Source organism: Meles meles, chromosome 11 (assembly GCF_922984935.1).
Source record: "Meles meles chromosome 11, mMelMel3.1 paternal haplotype, whole genome shotgun sequence".
Classification (NCBI taxonomy): Eukaryota; Metazoa; Chordata; class Mammalia; order Carnivora; family Mustelidae; genus Meles; species Meles meles.
The window spans coordinates 95098772-95113175 of record NC_060076.1 but is presented as its reverse complement, the minus strand read 5'-3'; the positions used below and the strand labels follow the sequence as shown (position 1 = coordinate 95113175).

At 54.7% G+C, this 14404-nt stretch overlaps 1 protein-coding gene across 3 annotated transcripts in view; it reads right to left on the bottom strand.

The window, feature by feature from the left end:
- The window catches only part of PHF2 (PHD finger protein 2), a 67145-nt gene that overhangs the window by 34547 nt on the left and 18194 nt on the right, over positions 1-14404 (bottom strand). For all 3 annotated transcript variants that reach the window (XM_046023150.1, XM_046023152.1, XM_046023153.1), the window contains exon 2: positions 1703-1788. In XM_046023150.1, the coding sequence (XP_045879106.1) occupies positions 1703-1788 (86 nt within the window). The remainder of the gene's footprint in view (positions 1-1702; positions 1789-14404) is intronic.

Sequence of the window (14404 nt, the reverse complement as noted above, 5' to 3'; positions counted from 1 at the left end):
CGTAAATGCACACATGAGCATCTGTGCACACACACGTACACAAACACACCCAGCCAGGGAGGGGCTGCCGGCCCCCACCAGGCTGCAGTCCCCACATGTCCTGGGGGTGTCTGGCCATAAGTACCAGGAAGGGTCGCCTGTGCTTGGCTTTGAGCAGCAGTACAGGCAGCAGGGACCCCCAGCACAGGGGCGGAGTCTCGGTCAGCAGACTAAGTTGGGGAACAGTGGACAAGCTCACGGTCAGGGAAAGGTGCTTCCAGGACGTGCAGAGATGTTGGAGAAGTCACACGGTGTATGACCACCAGCGCCCACCTCAGCAGCCCCTGCAGCCCTACCAGAGCCCCAGAGCACAGCCCCGCCCTCCATCAGGGCACTCGGGGCTGTTGTGGGGACAGGCCAGGTCTCCTGGCTCCAGCCCCAGCCTGTCCCTGGCCCTGGCCCTGCCCTAGGGCCCGCACAGTGGGACGCCAGCCCCACCTGCTCAACCCCGCTGGCCCTGAGCTTTCCCGTGGCTCAGAAGGGGTTACGGCAGCTGTCATGGGCGTGAGCCCGCCGCCGGGCAAGGACCACAGTGGTCTCCGGGTAATCACAGCAGACCCGCCCTGAGCACAAGCACTGCCGGCCCCTGGGGGCACGAGGGAAGGAAGGAGCCCACAAAGCTTCCGGCCGGTCTCAGGAATTTGGCGATGCTTTACTGCGTGCTGATGCCGTGCCGCGGTCTGGAGGATGACAGCGAACCAGGGCGGCCGCCGGATCATCTAGTGATGGCGGCACACAGAAAGCTCGGCGAGAAGGAGCGGCGACAGCCCACTGGCCTCACGCAGCTTCCCGGGTGGTGGGATCATGGCCAGCCTCAGTCCACCAACCAGGGGTGCAGGCACCCTCCCTCAACCCCCACTGGACCCACAGGACTCGCCCCACAGGAGCTGTGGCAGTCCAGCCTCTGTCCTGTGAATAGACAGCAGGAGGGAGGCTCCCCTTGAAGGAGGGTGACAGGACTTCTGGTGGCCTGGGGACAGCTCTGGTTCCCCCCCCAACCCTCCCCCACACACTCCGGGGTCAGCGTCCAGACTGCATGTTTTATGAGCACCCAGGCCCCCCAACCCAGGTCAGAAACCAGAGGCCACATTAACACCCCCACGCCATCTGTCTTGCCCCAGGCCAGGGCCCCCGCCAAGGTACCTGCAGACCAGGGCACACCCCCTACGTGGGCTCAGCCTTGGAACTCGGCTCCTAGAAGGGATATGAGTCCCCATTGAAGCCACACTGGATAAGCCTGTTCCCAAGGAGCCCCCTCAGGGTGCACCGCACCCTCAGGGGACCAGCAGGCAGTTTGAGATGGGGACTCTCCCTGCAGGTGGTACCAAGGAAGGGACAGCAGATCCCCAACATGGCATGGGCAGCAGGCAGTGGGCAGGGCCGGGCAGCCTCCCAGACAGCCGCAGCACAGTGTCCCCATCTTGGATGGGTCTGGTCCCTGCAGGTGCTGGAATGTGAGGCCCCTGCCCAGGCCTGTGAAAGTCCGTGGGGTCTCTGCACAGGCCAAGTGGCCTTAGCCACAGCCCTGGACAGGAGCCCCGCAGGAGGGGCTGCAGTGATGAGTCCACAGGGACAGTAAGCAAGGCCAGCGGCGGTCCCCAGGCACCAGGGTGCAAGTACCCACGCACCGCCCCCAGCCAGCCAGGCCAGGCCCTGTACTTACAGGTAGACTTCCCGTGGGTTTTCTCGCAGTTCGGGCAGTGGTATATGTCGATGTCTGGGGCCTCCTCCTCTTCCACTCCCACACAGCTGAAATGGAGGAAGCACAGATGTAGCCGGCAGTCAGCAACTGCTCGGGGACCTCCCCTGCGGAACCCAGACAGCTGCTGTCCACCTCTCAGGAGGGGGCACCACGCGTGCGGGTGAAGCAGAACCTGAGCCAGGACAGCAGCCCACAGGGACAGGAGGGGGCATGAGGAGGAGGGAGGGAGGGAGAGGCAAGGAAGGCCTTGCTGTGCAGGACCAGGCTAGGCAGAAGGCCGGGCCATCCAGCCCTCTGCTGTCCTGTCACCACAGAGTCGGGGAGGGCAAGGAGTCTCGGAGAGGGGCTGCCCCCACCATGTCACCTGAGGCAGCTTAGAGCTACGGGTCGGGGCTCTCCTGACCCCTTGAGGGACTGCTGAACCAGGGGGCGGGACCACGGTACCAGGACAACCGGATATCGAAAGAACGAAGTTGAATCCCTACCTCACACCATATACAAAAACGAACTAAAAATGGATTAACCACTGAAATACAAGGCCTAATGTTATAAGACACTAAGAAGAGGACACAGGAGTAAATCTTCATGACCCTGGACTTGGCCATGGATTCCCAGATAGGACACCGAAAACACAAGCAACAAAAGAAAAATTAAACTGTGTATCAGGGAATGTAAAACGTTTGTGCAGTAAATGACACTCGGAAGAAAGTGAAAAGACAACACGGAGAATGGGAGAGCGTTTGCGGATCACGTTTCTGATGAAGGCCTAGCGCCCGACGCGCATACGGACGTTCTCAGCTCGATGATGGAGACACACACAATAGCATCTCAACGTGCAAAGGACGCGAACAGACTCTTCTCCCAGGATGACGCAAAACAGCCAAGAGGCTCTCGACAGATGCTCTACATGCTTAGCCGTGTGGATGTCCCTGGAACGCACATCCAAACCAACGAGACACCACCCCACAGCTGCCAGGACGGCTACAGTATTTATGAGAAAAAACACCGGAGACTTGCAAGTGCTGGCCGGGATGTGGGGAACGAGAGCGCTGCTCCGTCGCTGCTGAGTGTAAAAGTGACGGTTTCTCTGGGAACGGTCTGACGGCGCCTCAGAAAGGTAAGCAGAGACTTACCCTTGAGCCGGCAATCCCACTCCCAGGCACGTGCCCCGGAGAAGGCAGAGCAGGGCCGCGGACAAACCCCGCACACCGGTGTTCACGGCAACATCACCGCGACGACCGAGAGATGGAAACCGGCCAGCACGCACCGGCTGACGGGCAGCCAAGCCACCTGTCCACACAACGGAGCGGCCCCCAGCCTGAAGGGGGGCGGTGCGGACAACCGCTACGGCACGACGGTCCCCGGCCCCCCGAGGCCACATACGCAGGGCTGCATTGCCACTGAATGCACACCCAGAGGACCCGCCGCTGGAGCCAGGGGCTGGGGGGGGGATGGGCAGTGACTGCGCAGGGGGCCTGGAGTCTCCTTTCGCACCCCGGTGGAGGCCACGCTTGCACAACAGTGTGAAGGTACTAAAGGCCAAAGAAGGCTCACTTTAAGATGGTTAGTTTTACGTTATGTGAATTTTACCCCAATCGAAAGACAAGGAACATGTCCTGTGACAGCAGCCCCCGTCCCCACTGCCACTGAGCCCATCCTCGGTAAGGCTGGCCGAGAGCCCGCCCTGCCTGCGGCTGCAGCGCAGACCCTACGTGGACCTGCAGCAGCCCTGCCGTCACAGGAGGGTCACCACTTGCCTGCCATGGAGGGCAGACGAGTGCCTGGACCCCAGGCGTCCCCTCACTGTGTTCCCTCGTCCCCTGGCCAGGGTCAGCCACCGCCGCTCCGGGCCCCTCGATGGAATACCGCCTGCCACGGCTGCCACACGCCACGGTCCCAGGAGCAGCGCTAGAGCCCACAGAGCCTCCGGCACGTGTCTTTGGAAACACGAAGCTCACTCTTCTTCTCGGAACAAGCCCCGAACCGAAGTGCAAGCCGCCTGAAGAGGCAGGTGTGAGACACAAAGCCACCAGAAGCAGATGCGAGGGTCTACTGGTCTGCTCTCGCCATGCAAAGTCACCTTCTGAACAAGCAAAGGACATCAGAGAGAACCCTGACAGACAGAAACAGGGCTCCCTCCGACAGCAGGTAGGGGAGCTCCCTGCTGCCCAGGCCCATGGAGAAAGACGCCCCCCCCCCCACGAACCGCCCAGAAAGGGGAGCTAGACTCTCATTACTGCATCAGTCACCCCACAAAGTCACCAAACCAGGCCCGCTGAGCTGTTACTGCGGCAGGTGGGAGGCACAGTGAGGACAGCAAACACCGGAGCCCCCCTGTGCCCCCTCCACAGCACCCCCTGCCCCAGGAGAGCAGCACATCCTCAAACCGCAGCCCCCAGCTCCTCCCACCCACAAGGAGGAGTAGCCACTTCCCCAGCACCTTCCCCCTGGGCTGGTGCACCCGCCTGACTCCTCCGCTCCCTCCCTCCCAGCCCCCTATACCCCTGCCTGCCACAGAAAGGGCCCTGCCCCAGGGCCTGCTTTGCGCCCTGGGCCCTGCGCCAGCTGGCCTCGGCATGTCCATCCATCAGAGAGCACACCGGGGGAAGCCCCATCGCCCACACCCACCCCGAGTTGCGCACTGTGGGTGAGAGGCAGAGCTCTGCGTGCATTCAGGACCCACTGGGACAGTAATTGGACCCAGAATCCACACCCTGTGTTCACACTCCAGGTCCACACTTCTCTTCTACACCCTAGGTCTACACCCCAGTTCCACATCCAGCATCCACACCCCACATCCACCCTTGTCCACACCCCGCGTCCGCACATATTCCTGCCTGGCCCAGCCACGGGGATCCCAGGGACACACAAGGAGCCAACCCAGCACACGGGATGTCTGAGGACCGAATGTCAAACTCAGCCCCACAGACTGGGGCCCCTTCAACAGGTCGGGGGCAGGCGTGGGGCGGCACGCAGAGGGAACGGCGGCTAAGTCCTAGGCCAGGTGAAGGAGGAAAATCAGCGTGCCTGAACCAGCCCCCGTCCAAACACCCCTGCTGGTCCCACATGCACGACAGGTGGGGAAGCTGAGGCCCAGGTCACAAGGCGCGCATGCCAACACCCCTCCCCAGCTCCGGGTGCCCCTTCGGTACGCCAGCCCTGGGGCATGCAGGTCTCACCAGAGACCCGTTTTGTGCAGGGAGGCCTGTCTAAAAGGGACAGAGAGCGGTGGGGTATGGGTCCCTCATTCTGCCCAGGACACCTCAGGGCCACCCCTCACCTGGGAAGGCCACCCAGGGCCTGATGCCATCCGCTCCCCCACGACCGGCGTGTGTCACCATGGGCCCTGACTGCCTGGGCCACCACTCTGACAAGGGCCACCGGACATATGGAAACTAAGGTTCCAGCAGCAGCCCCCGGCTGTGCAATGTGCGAGGACAGACCTCCTGACTCCCCGTGTCCCAGGGTCTAAGGACCCCGCAGTTCGGTGTGACCTTTTGGGCGGAGGGCCCTCAGCCACAGCAGCCGGTCCGCCCACACGGGGGAGGGCCTCTTACTGAAACCGCTCCCTATTTACGTTACTGCCCCCAAGTTAAGGCTTTCCCAGTGCCTCCTGAGAAATTACTTGGGAAATCACCCAAAAGACTACGAGAACAACAGTCACGGGAAAGTCAGAAACATTCCGCCTGCCTTAAAGCCAGGAGCAAAGTGCCTTCATCTGAAGACGTGCGGGGCCCACCCCCTGAGCACGCCCGTCCTCCACTGAGGCCCCAACTGTTCCACCAGCCAGAGCACCCAGCATCGCAGACAAAGCGAGCTCAGTGCTCTCACAAACGGGACCGGCAGGTGACCAGAGACAACCCTAAAGGCACCCATGCCCAGGGGAACACCCGGCTCGGCCTTCTCCATCACAGGCAGGCGTGGGGAGCAGGACCCAGAGCCGACCCACACTCCAAGCCCAAGCAGGGCTTCAGAGTCACCGGCTGAGGTCCAGGGACAGATCCAGGACAAAGGTCGCTGACAGGCTAAAAGCCAGGACCGACCTCCCAACCCTACTGCCTATCCTGTCCCTGTATCACCACATCTGCATAAGACGGTCACCACAGAGACGGAGACCAGGAGATGGGCCAGGCAGAGACTGGGACCCCAAGGGCTGGGAACCAAGTGAGAGGAGCTGTGGTGCCCTGGGGAGCAGGAGGAGGACAGAGAGGGATAGAGAGGGGAGGGCGGGGTGGGGGGGGAGAAAGGGAAAGGGGAGGGAGGGGGAAAGACAGAGGGGAAGGGGAGGGAGAGGGAGGAGAGGAAGAGGGAGGAGAGGAAGGAGGGGAAGGGGAGAGGAGGGAGGTGAGGAGGGAGGAGAATGAAGTGCAGACAGGGATCCTGAGTGTGAAACACGCAGCAGAGATCAAGGCGGGCGCTGGGCCTCCTGGCAGACAACCCGCAACAACACTGCGCTGTGTACTGCGCATGTACCCGCGTGTGCACGCCTGCGTGCGTGAGCATGAGTGTGTGTGCGTGAGCGTGAGTGTGTGCGTGCACGAGTGTGTGCGTGCATGAGTGTGTGTGCCTGTGCTCCTGTCTGATCTCCTTCGGCCACTGGCTTGGAAGGGGACACCTGTGGGGAGAGGTCATGTTTTCAGGAGCGCACGGCCAGTGGGACTGGGGGCTGGGCTGGTCTGAGCCCGCAGTGACCTGGCATCCAGCACTGAGCCAACCCCACAAACGTTACAGCTGATGTAAGTGCCAGGAGCCCAGCAAGTAGAAGGACAGCAGGTGGAGTGGGGAGGGACAAAACACCACAGAAGCTGGCCAAGCAGGAGGGACCTGAAGGGATAGGGGTGGGGTGGGGGACCACAGCATGAGGGACCTGAAGGGGGGGACTGCAGCATGAGGGACGGGGGGGTTAGGGGGGAGCGGAGCAGGAACCTTAACACGAACCGAGAAGCAGGGAGACCGCTGACACTCCAGAGGCAGCATGCACCGAGTCACAGGGGCCACCACAGCGTATCTGGCAGGGGAGGCCCGGGCTCCCGGCCCCTTGGGCAGAAGCCACATCCACCCTTGGAGCTGCAAGGCCCCTGGCAACAAGGCCTGGGGGCACACGGAGGAAGCGGCTCCTCCAAGGTCATCCCGTGGGAATCCCTGCTCTGCCCTCCAGCCAGGCAGGGCTTTCCGGAACCCCAGGGGTAGGACCCTGCCCTCAGAGCTCCCCAGGGCCCAGGCTCCCACCCGGCCTGGACACCCCACACCTCACTGTTCGCATTGGGAAGTATGTCCTGAATCCGCAATTAAATGGCAGCTCGGCTTTTCCTTTTATTATTGTCAAGGGTATTGATTTAACATAAACTACAACTTCTATAACCCTGTTCTGACATTTACTTGTGTTTGAAGTTCTAGGAGGAACCTTAGAAAAAAATGAAAAAGGAAGTGACCCCTTGCAGAGGGGAGGGACGGGCACCGCCTGCCCTCCGAGGTCGCAGGAGTTCAGTGGCGACAGCCAGTCTGTCACAGCGGCAGGACCCGTGGGCCGCCACCTCCGGACTGCTGCGCAAGTGCCCCAGGCTGTTCTCGGGGCAGGAGTCCCGCGCCGGCTGCACACCTGCCGTCCGGCCGAGTGTAGGAGCGCTCACACGCCCAATGTGCACAGGGGCCACCCCTGATGACTCGAGAGAGCAAAACTCAAGAGAAGCGACCCCTCCCACCAGGACGTGGGACACCCCGGCCCTGCAGCTCTCCCACAGCGGAACGTCCTGCTGCCACGAACCCCGGGGGGTACGCGTGTTTGAGACTTGACGCTAAGGCCCCCACACACGAGCCACAGCCCGGGCAGCGCCCCACGTGAGTTTTCTCTCTCCTCTCCTCTGTGCCTTACTAAGCCACCGGAAACCAGCGAGTCTTCCCCAAGTCCCGCTTTCTTCGGAAGGTCAGGGTGGCTTCCAAGTGCCCCTCCTTAGCTCACCTTCTCCGATCTTTCCCAGGTCCTGGTACCCCCATGGAGAAGGCGGCCTGAGCTGTCCATCCTGCGGGGAGCCTGCTGCAGGGAGAGGCCGGGCTGGCAACGGAGTGGCAGGGGCAGGCAGAAGCTAGTCTAAGTGGCAGGGAGCACAGAAGGAACAGTGGGGGTGCCCGCCTCGCCAATCACTGGCCACAGTGATTCCCTCCCTCTTTCTGCCCTCTTCCTCGCCAACCTCACCCCTGCCTTCGGGCTGCCCCACTCCCCGCTTTCCTGTCCTGCTGGTCTCTGGAGGACGCCCAGACACCAGTGGTTGAGACACTTCACATGGAGCAGCCTTGGGGACACATGGGGACAGCATGGTCATCACTCAGCTTCAACGCAGTCACTAGACACGTGTCAGACTCAAGAAGGTCCCTGAGACCCTAACTATGCCAACAACAGCTAAATCCCGGAGTACCAGCCACTGGCCCAGGCACCACATGAGCTTCTCCGTGCGACGGGAAAAGCCACAGTGTTGGAAGTAATATGCCCCAGGTCCCACACAGGGACAGGTGACAATGTGGCCCACTCAGGATTCCACTGGTGAGCCACTGTCCGTCCAGATTGCGGACTCCACCCTGAGAGCCTCAGGCCCCAATGCAAGGGAGACGGAGGCCCAGAGAGGACCAGAGAGCTTGCCAGGACCCCACAGGAAGTGGGTGGGGATGGGCACACCAGGCCCCGGAGCCTCTGCGGCTGCCACCCACCGTGCAGGGGGGCAGAGGAGGCACAATGACGGGGTGGGGTACAGAGAGGACCAGACCCCCGATGCACCTGGGCTCCCAGAGAATGAGTCACAAAGAGGACTGGAAAGAAAACGGGGGGAACGGCGGGCCTGACCCAGCCGGGAGAGTCTGTCCCCTGCACATGTGCACGGGGTGATGGGACACTGGCCATGGCCCGGGCCTCACTCCCTCCTGGAGGGTTGCCAGTCTGGGGAGCCGGTGCCCTGGGACCCCCAGGGGTCACGCTGACTGTGTAGTTCCCACCTGGCTCTTGCGAGGATCTGGCCACAGAGCAATGATGGGCCTCTGGGGACCCACGTAAAGTCTGTCTGCTGAGTCCAACACACAGATTCATAGGAAAAAATGTGATTATTGTCAGAAGCCACTAGGCTTTGGGGTGACTGTTACACACCCACAGATAACAGGATTCCAAGGAGGAACTGCATGCTCAGAAGAGATGACAACAGGCTCTGAAACAAGAGCAACTGTTCTCCCAGCCCTTCTGGCGGGGCAGGTGAGTTCCAGAGGGGCTGCGAGCCTAACCACAGCACCGTGTCGGGCACACAGGATGGTCTTATGAGGACAGCTTCCTGCCTGTCATAGCCACTATCCTCGTCACCATCCTCGTCTTCATCACCACCATCACCATCATTGTCGCCGTCACCGCCGTCACCATCCTTGTCACCTCATCACTGTCATCATCCCTGTCACCACCACCAGCACCACCATCAACACCATCCTCGTCACCATCACCACCATCACCATCATTGTCACCATCACCGCCGTCACCATCACCATCATCATAACCACCCTCATCTTCACCATTCTCATCGCCACCATCGTCACCATCGCCATCATCGCCATCATCGCCATCGCCATCATCGTCACCATCGTCATCATTGCCATTGCCACCATCATTATCACCATCGTCACCAACACCATCATCGCCATCGCCATCCAAACCGTCATCATCATCGCCCAAGGACCCAAGTCCCTCATGTGAACTTAACTGAAACGACCTCCTAAGGGTTGCCTTCTTAAACCCTTACTCCTACAGCATTTAAAAGCACAAAACCACTCCCGCCGGTCTAGTTTAGCTAGGTGTTTGGTGGCGAGAAGCAAGCAGGCCACACAGGCTCATGGTTCTAATGAACCAAGGTCTCCTCGGGGCTGCCTCTGGGCCCCAAGGGCACCTGGCCCTTCTCACACCCTGCAGAGATACAGCCAGTGGAACACCTCCCCACGGCTCTCCGAGGGTGCTCTGCCACCAGCCTCATGGGTGCAAGGATCCAAATAATTCCAAACAATGAAGAGCAGCCCCAGGAGTGAAAAATACCAAGTACCAAACCAATGACTGCTTTCTGCGGCGTCCTTATGCGCCCCAGGGAACCCTCAGTCCACGTGTGGACTGCATGTCAAGGATATAGTACACCGTAAGAAGACTCGGGAGGGGGGTGGTGGTTGGGGGAAAAAAACACAAAACTATGTCTACTTGACCAGTGATTTAAGTCATGACTGTCAGTAGACACCACAGACAAAACAAAACTGGCTTTTAAACATGGAAGGAGAAGAAGCACTTGCAGTAAGACACAAAACCCAGCTTTAAGAAGGTTTCCACCCAGGTGCCTGGGTGGCTCAGTGGGTTAAGCCTCTGCCTTCAGCTCAGGTCATGGTCTCGGGGTCCTGGGACTGAGGCCCGAATCGGAATTGGGCTCTCTGCTCAGCAGGGAGCCTGCTTCCCCACCCCCACACCCTCCCCCACCTCTCTGCCTACTTGTGATCTCTCTCTCTGTCAAATAAATAAACAAAATCTTAAGAAAAAAAAAGATTTCCACCCATCGGTCATACAGCCTAGGGGCTGGAGGGGACTTAGCCTGATGCACACACAAGCATCCTCATGTGTCCTCAGCCAAACACACTGGCACAGCCTCTAAGGTGGGAGCTGCTGACGCAGAAAGTCTGCGTACCCTTGTCTGTAGCTCATCTGTGGGAGAACCAAACTTCTTAGATGCCACGCAAACAGGAAGAATGGAGTGAAACATTTACAATTTTGAAAGAAAAAAAAACTAGAATTTTGTGTCCTAAAAAATTATCCTTTGGAAGTAAAAAAGAAACAAAGACTTTCTCAGACAAACAGCCGAGGGAATCTGTCACCAGTAGGACAGCCTTGGAAGAAATGTTAAAGAAATACCTGCAGGGAGAAGGAAAGCACATAGGTCACAAATTTGGATTTTCATAAAGAAAAGAAGACTGTTAGAGAAATTAAATTAAGAAAACATGAAATATTTTTATTTTTACTGATATAACAGATAATAGTTTGTGCAAAACAAAATAGCAACAATGTACTTGATTATAGCTCCGGAATAAATGACATGAATGGCAGCACGTGTATAAGGGACAGAGGAAGGACCTGGGAGTGCTGTGAGGAGCTTGCACGGTCCTCAAAAGTGTACTTGCAAGTGGGTCTGGCTTAGCCATAAGTATGTATATTGCAAATGCAAGGGCAACTGTTAAAAATAAATAAACAAATAAATAAATAAATAAAAAGTTTAAAAGCGGTGTTATTGATATACTAGAAGAGGAGAGAAAAATGAAATCATGCAAAATGCTCGATTAAAACCAGAGAAGGAAGAAAAATTGCAGAAGACAAAAACCGAAACAAAGAACAGGAGCAGCAAAGAAAAAACAGAGACAAATATGGTAGACATTCACCCAGCATATCAGTGATGGCCTTAAACACCAGTGGTCTCAAATACAAATTAAAAGACAGAGACTCTAAGATAGAGAAAAAAAGCAAGACCCTAGCATACACTGTCTATAAAAAACCTGCTTTAAATATAAAAAAATAACCAGACTAAAAATAAAGGCATAGTGTGGGGGAAGGGGAAGGGAAATTCTTTCTACACTGCACTTTCTACACAATTCTGCTATGAACCTAAAACTGTTTAAAAAAAAAAAAAAAAGGTCTGTTTAAAAAAATAAATAGAAATAAAAAGTTTTTATCTGGGGGGGGAAAAGTGATGAAGAAAGTTAAATCATGCTTACCCTAATCAAAAGAAAGCCAAGTAACCATATTAATTTCAGAGCAAGTAAACTTTGAGGCAAGAAAAATAACTGGGATAAAGAGGGGAATTACATAATGATAAAGGAGTTGATTTTCCAAGAAGACATTAAAATCCTTAATGCGTATGCACCTAATAACAGAGCATCAAACTTCATAAGGCAAAAACTAATAGAACCTCAAAGAGAAATAGACAAAGACATTACTAACGGCAATTTCCACACGCTTTATTAATAATTAACAGATTCAGTAGATAAAAATCAGTAAGGACATAGTTGAACTGAACAACACCATCAATCAACTAGATCTAATTGATATTTATAGAATACTTCATCCAACAAAAGCAGAATAAACGTTCCTCTCAAGTTCACAGAGAACATTTGCCCAAGAAAGATCACATTCTGAGCCCAAACTCTACCTTAATAAATTAAAAAGAAATTGTGCAAAAGATACAGTCACACCACAATGGAATTACACTAGAAATCAATGACAAAAAGATATCTGGAAAACTCTAAAACACCTGGAGCTTAAATAATACACTTCTAAATAACATACAGTGGAAGAAGTTTGAGGTGAAATTTTTAAATATTTCCAACTAAAATGGAAATGAAATACTTATCCAGATTTGTTGGACTCGCTGAAAGCTGTGCTTGGAGCACGATTTACAGCACTGAATGCCTACGTTACAAAACAACATCAAAAACTAATCATCTCCACTTCCACCTGAGGAAACTAGAAAAAGAAAAGAAAATCCAAAGTAAGCAGAAGACATGATGAAGATGAGAGCAGAAATCAATGAAATTGAAGACAGCAAATAAATAGAGAAAAGTCAAGGAAAGCAAAAGATAATTCTTTGAAAAAGTCAGTACAGTGATATGCCTCTGTCCGAGTTAACAGAAAAAGATGAAAATATAAATTACTAATATCAGAAATGAGAGAGAGAAGCCACCACTACAGACCCCACAAACATTAAAAGCACAGTAAAGGAATATTATGAACTCTATGCCCACAAATCTAATTACCTAGGTGAAAAAAATCTATTCCTTGAAGGATTCAATCTACTAAAAACTCACACAAGGAAAAATAAATAATCTAGTCCGCATCTATAAAAGAAACTGAACCAATAATTAATAACTTTCCAAAACAGAAAATACCAGGCCCAATGGGTTCACCGATTAATTTTACCAAACCCTGAAGAAAGATATTACTGGGGCGCCTGGGTGGCTCAGTGGGTTAAAGCTTCTGCCTTCGGCTCAGGTCATGATCCCAGGTTCCTGGGATCGAGTCCCGCATCGGGCTCTCTGCTCAGCAGGGAGCCTGCTTCCCTTTCTCTCTCTCTGCCTGCCTCTCTGCCTACTTGTGATCTCTGTCTGTCAAATAAATAAATAAAATCTTAAAAAAAAAAGAAAGATATTACCAATTTTCTATAATTTCTTCCAGAAATTAAAAGTAGAGGAAATACGGGGCACCTGGGTGGCTCAGTGGGTTAAGCCTCTGCCTTCGGCTCAGGTCATGATCTCAGGGTCCTGGGATCGAGCCCCGCATCTGGCTCCCTGCTCAGTGGGGAGCCTGCTTCTCCCTCTGCCTCTTCCTGCTCCCCCTGCTTGGGTGCACTCTCCCTTTCTCTCTCTCTCTCTGTCAAATAATAAAATAAAATCTGTTAAAAAATAAAATAAAATTCCAATCAAGTTCTTTCATGGATATCAACGAATTGGTTCTGAAATTTATATGGAGAGATAAAGACCCAGAACAGCCAACACAATGTTGAAGGAAAAGAACAAAGCTAGAGGACTGACACTACCCAACTTCAAGACTTACTAGAAAGCTACAGCAGGGCACCTGGGTGGCTCAGTGCTTAAGCGTCTGTTTTTGGCTTAGGTCGTGATCCCGGGGTCCTGGGATGGAGCCCTGCATCGGGCTCTCTGCTCAGTGGGAAGCCTGCTTCTCTCTCTCTCTCCCACTCCCCCTGCTTGTGCTCTCCCTCTCTCGCTGTGTCTGTCAAAAAAATAAATAAAATCTTAAAAGAAGAAAGGTACAGTAATGAAGACAGTGGGGTTTGGATGAGACAACAGAGAAAGAGATCAATGGGAAAGAATGGAGAGTGCAGAAATAGGCCCCCACAGATGCAACCAACCGACCTCTGACGAAGGAGCGGAGGCAGTGCCCCGGAGGAAGATGGTGCTGGAACAGCCGGACATCCACACATGCACACACACACTGAAACAACCAGACATCCACACACGTGCACATGAGCACACATATCCACATGTACACACAAATGCACACTCATACACCAAAACTGGAACAACCGGACATCCACACACACTTGTGCATACACACACAAAGAATGAAAACATAGATCTAACAGCTTACAAAAATTAACTCAAAATGAATCCTAGACCTAAATGTAAAATGCAGAATGATAAATCTAGAAGATGACACAGGAGAAAATCGGAGGGTGCTGGTGCCTTTTTAGGTACAAACACTAAAGACATGATCCATGAAGGAAAAAAACTGATAACCTGAACTTGATTGAAATTTTTTTGAACTTCTCCGTGAAAGACACTCTTAAGGGAATGAAAAGATAAGCCACAGACTAAGTGAAAATCTTGGCAAAACATATACCTGGTAACGACTAGTATCTAAAATATACAACTCTTCAACACACCGTAATAAGAAAGCGAACAACCCAGTTTTACAATGGGCAAAGGATCTACAGACACCTCCCCAGAGAAGACACACGGACGGCAGAGAAGTGCATGAGACGCTCCACATCACGCGTCATCGGGGCAGTGCAAGTTCAGACGAGAGCCCGCGGCACACCTACTAGAACGGCCGAACTCCGGGCCCTGACGCGACCGAGTGCTGGCGAGGCTGCCGAG